Here is an 8411-nt window from a genome sequence, read left to right as displayed (position 1 = left end):
TTGCTATGTTCCCTTTAGGCGTAAAAAAACTTTAGTCAGCATCCTGCTGCTTGTGAAAGTGAAGTTCATTGCATCAATGTCAAAGAAAGACAGGAACGACGATGTACAGTCCATCAACTGTAACAATTTTCCTCAACGAAGATTTACAGATTTTTCTACTTCCTAGCAAACTCAATTTTGTATGCAGCTATTCTCGAATGGTTGTCTTCCAACTCCATTTCCATTGCTCACTTCTGATCACCATTTTACAGATTGAGATTCAATTATAACTCCAAACACCCCCAAATTTCAACATCAAACTGGGGCCATTATGTCCTTAAAAATGCCCAAGATGTTCTTATAATTAAATTTGAGATGTCTTCTTACTACAGCAACTTGAAGTTCAGCCAGTATTGAGAAAGACCTTTTTTTTTATGTTTCTTCTGTTTGGGCTTATAAGCAACTCTCAAATCGTCGAACAACAGCTGCACATGGGGATGTGATGAGCGCAAAGAATCATAATAAAAGAGTCAACTGGTACATCAGCGCAGAATACGTTGGCTTCCCTAATCTGATATAACTTCCTCCAACTCAGGATCCTCAAAGTTCAGAGTTTCATAATCTGAATTTGTTTCATTATCTGCTAGATCATCCTGATCTTCATCATCTTCCATGTCTGGCCGTCCAGACTCGTCATCAACATCCAGGGCATCATTTGTCACATTTTTCTTGGTTGCATTGTCCTTCCCATATTTTCTAGGTCCAGATTTTTTCTCAACTTTGGCCTCAGAATCTTCACATATGCAGGTAGATGGATTCTCATGAAACCCGCCTCTACCTGGTCTAACCTCCTTTGGCTCCCCCATGAAGCCTTTCTGGAAAGTACGGACACTAGAAGCAAAAACTTCCCAAGTCAAATTACTTCTGCTCAAGAACAATCGATAGAGTTTTTTAGCATTTGGACGAATGGTTGGTTTATGCCCAATGTATCTCCTATAAGAAAGTGCTTAGCTAATTAGCAGCTATAGATATCAGTGATCAACAGAAAGAAAAACAAAATGAAGAAAATGCAGCCATACCTTCGTCCAGCTAATATTTTAGCCATATTACCGTTGTTATTGGTTACAAATACGTCACTTTCATCACAAACAATGAAGTCAAGTGCAGCCATGCGAGAAGAAAATGAAGAAAATGCCTCTAATTCTTCCTTGGTCGCAATGGTCTCTTTTGAATGGAAGTTAGGAAATAATGCCTTGAGAGGTGCCAATGTTTCTTCCCCTCCATAAACTTCCCCTGATGCCACATAAATATGAACGTCTGAATCATACCCCAAGGCTCTTAGCATGAGACCAACTTCTTCTGGGGTCAACGGGCATCTTCCCTGTCTCCTTGCCCTATCAGGATTGCTTCTCTGCATATTAATATTCCTCACACTATTCAGTAATCCATTTAAATCAGTTTTCATATGCAAACAAAGTTAGGCAAAACATCCTCTATGAAATAACGCGTATTTCCTTAGCATCTTGCTACTAACAGGGTGAAAGACTGTTTAGATGTTAAAAGCCGCTGGTATTCATTCTATGTAAACATCCTATTAGGTTTACATATCCTGTGTCGTTATAACCAAAATGAATGCTATATGGTTTTATATGTGCACTCAAGCATACAAAATACTACCTAAAGGTAAATAAAGATGTGATTACATTTTCCATATATCTTATGAATTGAAATAATGATTGGTAATAAAATGTAACATGTGAGCCTTACATGTAGTGTCTTCCACCTCCTCCTTATTGCGCCTAGTTCCTTCTGCTCCTTCTCTCCTCCACCATAATAACATCCAGAAAATGCAAGCATATCAGGTTCAAATCTGTAGCAAGAAAAAAAAAAGACGTCAAATCTAAAAACTATTCATTAGTTATAAGTTATTCTACGTAGCTAACTGCATCTTAAATGTTGAAGAGAAAAAGCAATTGCTTGTTGTCCAAATTGAATCAACAGAAGCTTCACGAAGTTCGTGATGTGGATCTAGTCTAAAATATGAGTGTGTGGGTGTGTTAAGGAATTTCTCAAACAAATTGTTTTATTTGTTTTCCTCAAAATGGAGCTATATCTCATTTAAATTTTATCCTTGAGTTCTGTTGTTTCCCAAGTAAAGTTTAAATCTTAATATATATATATATATATATATATATATATATATATATATATATAAACTAAAATCTTGCTTATAATTTCAGTAAAAGCTAATTCAATTTATTTACATATATTTAAAAGAAGAAACAAAAATAGATTAGCAAAAGAACCAAGTACAAGAATAGAGGATAATATATCCTAAAAGAAACAAAAAACCAGAATGAATAAAAAAGTACATCAAGTTAGCAAAGCTACACAATCTCTTAGCATATCCAACAAATAAAACCCAATGAAATAACCACTAGCTGAACAGTGAACACCATAAAGAGGCTAAGAAAGCCACTTTATCCAAAGGGAAAGGCAGGAGAAAAAACTTGTCCTTAAAAATACTGGCATTCCTCTATATCCATAAGCACCAAATAAGAGTATACAGTATACACTGTACACTGCCAAAGCGCTTTTCTCTCTTTAATCCTCCCAGAAGCTCACAAATGACCTAAGAAAAATTGCTCCAGATTCTCAGGACAAATCCAACATTCACAGAAATAAATCCAGAGTCTATGCCACAAGTATCTGGCAGCTGAGCAAATGTAAAAAACTGGCTGCCAGTCTTGGAATCAAAGAAAGACATAACATAAAATCAGACTGGTGGGTTGTGTGGTCTTTTAACTTGCAAGAAATAATTATTGATTTTATAAGTACTGCAGTTCAAATGAAAGCGTTTATCTTAGAGGGGGACATAGGACTTACAAAGGAACTAACAAGCAGAAAATTGTCCTTATTATACTATATTATATTTTTTTAGGATTTACAGGAAAACACTCCAGAGGAGTCTAAAGTCCAAATTCTACTAACCACACAAGAAGAGGAGCAAATCGAGTCATGCAGACCAAGAAGAGACTCCAGTACTAAAGCTTCTCTATCATGATAATTTATGAAAAAACAAAAAACAAAAAACCAAGAAATAGATTAATCCTAGATAAAATAGAGAATACTAATGGGATGGTGATGCAAGGAGGATTAACAACAAGGTGGGGATAGGAAAAAGTTGAAGTAGTTATAAAATAATATAATAATAAAATTAATTTGTAATAAATTTGTTAGAAATAACGAATGCATTGCACAGGTTACAGGCTAGTTGCAGAAAATCATGCTTCATAAACAACACAAGTTTACAGTGACTACTGACTAGGGCAATTCTAATTTAGCCTCGTTTCCAAGAAGCCTCTTTCCATGTTTATATCGTTACAACAATTTGTATATTTAATGCTACAATATTGTAGAATGCTTAACTTATTAGTAATACTGTAATAGGAATAATGCCCAGCATGTTGGCATCTTCCATGATATATATGCTGTCATAAGCCATCCCATGCACGTCCATAGAATGTTGAATTTGGGAACAGAATTTACAAGTGATATGAAATTTATCAATGTTGAAAAAACCGGATCGGCCCATAAAGCGGTGAACCAGTTTTCATGTTGGATCGGCCAAGTAACATAACCGGTGCGACCCAGCCGGTTTTTGAGAAAATCGGTGGCCAGGTAGGTTCAACCAGTGACCCAACTCGGTTCATAAAAAAAAAATTGTTTCCAAAAAAAAAATTCATAAAGGATATCATTTTTTTAAATTCACGAATGGCTTGTTTTCATTTGAAATATTTGAGTGCTTTGTTGCTTATTGACTTACATATGTTATGTACCTACAACACTAATATTATCTTTGGTTATGCACTATGCAAGGAATTTAGAAATATTTGGAATAATAGAAATATTTGGAATAATGATGTCGTCTTTGGTTATGCACTATGCAACCTGAAGCATCAGTATCACAAGCATTATATTTTTGTTTGGTCCTTTATTGGATAATGATGTGTGATTTATTATTTTTCATATTAAAATATTTGGAATTGGTATTATTTTTTTTACAGGTATCTGAGTATGTTTATAGTTTTTATAACACAAATTACAAATTTGCATATACTTACCAGGTCATGCGGTTGAACCAGTGACCCACTGGTTGACCAATTACTTCGACCAGGTCAATGACCGGACCGCGTTTCATAACATTGAAATTTATGACTAACTCTTCTACCCCACATGTGAATATTCGGTCAGTCAACCAGGACAAGCTAAGTTTTGAAACAAACATGGTTTAAATATTAACTTTAGTAGCTTGTGTATGCTACTGAGAGAAAGGAATAAGCCCCGCGTATATTTCCCAAAGTTTCTAGATGCCCCACATATATGCCAAGCTTCTGGTAGCTCAATCATCTTTTCCTCCCAAAATTTGCTAAGTAAAAGAAAGAACCAAAAAAAATAAAAGTAAATAAATAAAATATAATTTAACAATATTGGTCCAAATTCATCAAACCATATGCTCTTGAAAAAAATCACAGAATTACCCAGTGGGATTGATCTAGCCAGCTTATTGTTCCATAGCCCGACAGATAGTTTAAACATATGGGCATTAGAGCTGTCATGTCCAGTCCCTGGTCCAATTTGGATTATATTACTTGCAAATGCTTTAATTGAAACTGTGATCCTCCACGAAAATGATCATTCTTGTGTTTCATATTTGTGCAGCTAAATTGGGTATTTTAGTTATGCTTAGCAAACACAACTAATAGGATTACCAGCAGCAATGTAAATATGTATTTATGCATGTATTACAGCAGCATAAGAATTGATCCAGTTTGACATGCATTTGTACACGAGTAAATGTTTATTGAGAATACGGGTCCACATATATGGATAACACCATATTCTAGAGTTTTAGTGGTTCTCAGTTATCACATTGATGAACCTAATTGATGAAATGACCTGATCATGTGAATTAAATGGGATAGATAAGCAGATAATAAAGGACCAAAAATCAATCAGACTACCTCAGGTGCAATGCAATATAATGCTTGCTTCTCATCCTCATCCGATGGACCAATTTTTCACCCATTGCAAGTATAAGGTTCGTAAATCTTAAACCATGGTAATTAACTCTACATCTCAACTTCTGATACTCTGTATCCAACTTGTTTGCAAGCCTGTAATCAAACTTGTTGAGCTGAACAGCCTGCCAGAAAATGAAGCAAATAAATTAAATATCTTTCCAAGATAATCAAATGTTTAAACAGTTATCCATATATTATGGTGATCAGAAAAGGTTATCAGAATTTAAAGCATTAATACTTGGTGCTGGCTAGAGCTGTCATGTCTTCCTAGATTTCTTAAAAATCTCTTGCAGATTCAACCACACAAAATGTCCCATTTTGGTTATAATCAGGCACATGACAGTTTATAGATAATGTCTCAAAATTAAATAAAAATAGTGCAAATTATAGAAACCAGAATTTTAAGTAGGCTAAAACTTGGGAGCTTCAGGATTTGAAGATTTAATGAATCTAAGGTAGGCCATCTCAGCCATAGGATGGCTAACATGGATCAAATCTAGAGCTGTAAAGTACAGTGAACGGTATCTTTATTGTTATAAAATTTTGATGAAAACAATGGATCTGGGATCTTGCAAATAATGCCATCATAAGATTGCTTGGCTTGATAGAACAGATAAGGCTTTAAATTGAAGTAAAGGAAGAGGGATAGCCTAGCTTGACTCATTAAGTACTTAAGGCATCACACACTTGGGAGTTAAAAATCATCAGACAACCAAGAGATAGTGGCCAAAGAAGAAAATTGAAAAGCTCATTATACTAAAATTAAAGCACATAAACAGTCTAAAGCATTTTAAAACTTCAAACTATTATGATATATTCCAAGCAACAAATAACAATCAAAATGAGAGAGAGGTACATCCTTCTACTTAACAGAGAGCATCTAATAAGTTGGACAACACAATTAGCACCGGTAGAACTTTCAGGAAATAAAAAACTTACATGCTTTTTCAGGAGTACAGGTAATATGCGATTTATATAACATCTTTCATTACACTTCCTTGGAACACGCATGGAGTATGAAGATAATTTTTTTCCTCCCTTACTTGGGAGTTGCTTGATAATTTTGACATCTTTTGACAGATATGATATAAACCAATCAACATCAAAGATCTCTGAGAAGTTACTGCAAAAGGCAAAGAATGACATCATTGACTAACTAAGATACATCACTAAAATGGTATACTTCAATACTTAAAAAGCCATGTCAAATTACAATAGTACAACCGCATACACAGCCCAGACAATATATGCCCTTTCTGTAACTGACCTAGAATCTTTCCAGAAAGATCGTTGATCCAATTTTGGAACAACAAGAGTGGCATTCAAAATCCGCGCAGCAACGACAGCATCTGTAATCTGCCAGTTGCAGAAACAGAAAGATTGGCATTGATAGCTGATTATGCAAACAGTTTGCCATCAAAAAGCACCAACAACAGTTATCATATTCTGCAGTAGACTATCCTGATTTGCATTGTAACTAAACAAAAAGATTTACTGGTTTCAATTGAAGGAAATATTTGTATATTATAAAACTTAATAATATTTGTACAAGAGTTCTATATTTAAAGAGACTAAAAGACCTAATGGGCTAAGCCCAAATACACTTCTAGAGTATTCTAGCAATACAAATAAAAAATAAATAAAATAATTCTTATATTTACAACAGTTTCTGTACTCCAGGCTTTCCAACAAAAAATTTACTAAGACCTTGTTTTTCAAAAGCCAAGCAGGTACAATATAAAAAGAGAAGGCATATATTTCTTCCATAGACGCAGGCAATAACATTCTCAAGAAGATTTTAGTATCACAAAAAGATAGTTTTGGAGTCACGGCAGCTGTCATCTTGAAACATATACTGAACATGTGCCTCAAAAGTCTTTGTCATTTTTCCAAGTCTTACATGAAAACTAGCCTTCAAGAAGACGAAGGTTTCAAATAAGCGTTAAGGCATCCATGAGCAACAGACTGGAGAAAAAGGTGCCAAGCACTATATGTTCCATGATTATTTTATTTTCTGTGTCTCTCTCTTAAAAGGACAGAGTGTTATGTCATTTAAAATGACAGACATTTTTCCCTTTGTTAATATGTGGCTCCAACTTGAACAAGTTTAGTCCCTTTTCTCATTAAATGCCACATTCCTTACTACTGCAAGAGCAAGTTGGTTTTATTTGATAAACTCAATCTATGGCAGAATCTGCATTTTAATTTTTTCTTTTTTCATGTTTTGAGTTCATTTCACATTTTATTCACTTTAAGTATAAAAATAAAAAGGTCAGAAATCAGAACCATAATTTTTTTTTAAATAAAAACAAAAGCCAGACATCAAATCCATGCTTGACTATAATAATGACAAGAGTTCAGAGAGCTACCCCGGTTCTTTGTTGATTCAAGCCTCCACTCGTTGCAATCATCAAATATCGGTTCGGTTGTGTAATCACTTGAGCTTCTGCCATACAAAAAGCATAGCTATCTGTCACTATCATATATTTATATATACAGAACCGAATCCAAAGTTTCAAACGAAAAGTTTTACATCGCATCACTTGATTACTGAACCAACGATATACGCACTTGGAAACTTGTTGCTGGCATTGCTGCAGCCGTGAAAGTGCTCGGCATTTCTAGAGGTCCAAATATCGCGATCCAATTTCCCTCCACCGTTCTGGTTGTTAAATTAAAACAAAAGCACACAAATATGGAATTAAGATCCAAGAAGAGAAATGTGGAACCAACACGAAATACAAGTAGAAGCCACAGAAAGCCCTAACCGGAATGCGGAACACAGGAATTTCAATCGTATCATCGCCTTCAGCGTTAAACTGTACAATAATTTCAGACATGAGAAAAAAAAAATGTGAAGGAATATACGATCAATTATTTTGATTATCGGATACAGTGATCGGTGAGTAAATAGTGAGAGAGAGAGAGAGAGAGAGAGAGAGAGTACCGAGGTGTGTTGGCGTCTCCGGTGCGTATGATCAGTGTCGATGGGAGAAGGAGCTAAAAAGGAAAGGAGAGCGAAGAGAAAGAGTAGAGCGGCGGCGACGGCGGAAATGACCGGAATCATTGGGCTGAAGCGTTGGTAATAGTGGTGACGCCGCCGCTGAGATGCCATCTGTCGCTGTGCTTAGAAGCAGAGCAAAATGGGAGGAGACACACTAAATTGAGAAAATTATAATTTAATTTTCATTATATATAATTATTTTTGACTTAGGCGTGACATGACTATGGCATTGCTATGCTGTGTGTAACTGTAAGGAATGCGTTATGCTTATAATAGATCCGTTTCTTTCAGGCAGAGAAAAGAATGTGATAGCGCCTGGCTGGATGCTGCAACAGAAAATATTA

The 8411-nt window shown here is 35.2% G+C and overlaps 1 protein-coding gene across 1 annotated transcript; it reads right to left on the bottom strand.

Moving 5' to 3' along the window:
- Positions 1-54: 54 nt before the first annotated feature.
- On the bottom strand, positions 55-8208 carry LOC133315252 (O-fucosyltransferase 16). Its single transcript, XM_061516841.1, has 10 exons — positions 8011-8208; positions 7832-7882; positions 7635-7725; positions 7433-7509; positions 6331-6419; positions 6003-6186; positions 5004-5185; positions 1747-1849; positions 1059-1390; positions 55-972 (listed from the first exon to the last, which is right to left on the bottom strand). The coding sequence occupies exons 1-10, from the start codon at positions 8176-8178 to the stop codon at positions 546-548; spliced, it is 1704 nt and encodes a 567-aa protein (XP_061372825.1). The 5' UTR covers positions 8179-8208; the 3' UTR covers positions 55-545.
- Positions 8209-8411: the final 203 nt, after the last annotated feature.

Source organism: Gastrolobium bilobum, unplaced genomic scaffold (genome assembly GCF_033153095.1).
Source record: "Gastrolobium bilobum isolate Gb01-03AN ecotype WA unplaced genomic scaffold, APGP_CSIRO_Gbil_v1 utg5152, whole genome shotgun sequence".
Classification (NCBI taxonomy): domain Eukaryota; kingdom Viridiplantae; phylum Streptophyta; class Magnoliopsida; order Fabales; family Fabaceae; genus Gastrolobium; species Gastrolobium bilobum.
Note: the sequence above shows the minus strand (reverse complement) of the source record. Positions and strands in the feature narration are given on the sequence as shown.

Excerpts from the sequence above, each read along its gene's own strand:
- LOC133315252 (XM_061516841.1), bottom strand. The coding sequence starts at position 8,178 with ATGGCATCTCAGCGGCGGCGTCACCACTATTACCAACGCTTCAGCCCA. Across the intron at positions 5,186-6,002 it reads CTGTACTCCTGAAAAAGCAT|GCTGTTCAGCTCAACAAGTT; the intron begins GTAAGTTTTTTA and ends ATTTTCTGGCAG. Across the intron at positions 973-1,058 it reads AAAATATTAGCTGGACGAAG|GAGATACATTGGGCATAAAC; the intron begins GTATGGCTGCAT and ends ACTTTCTTATAG.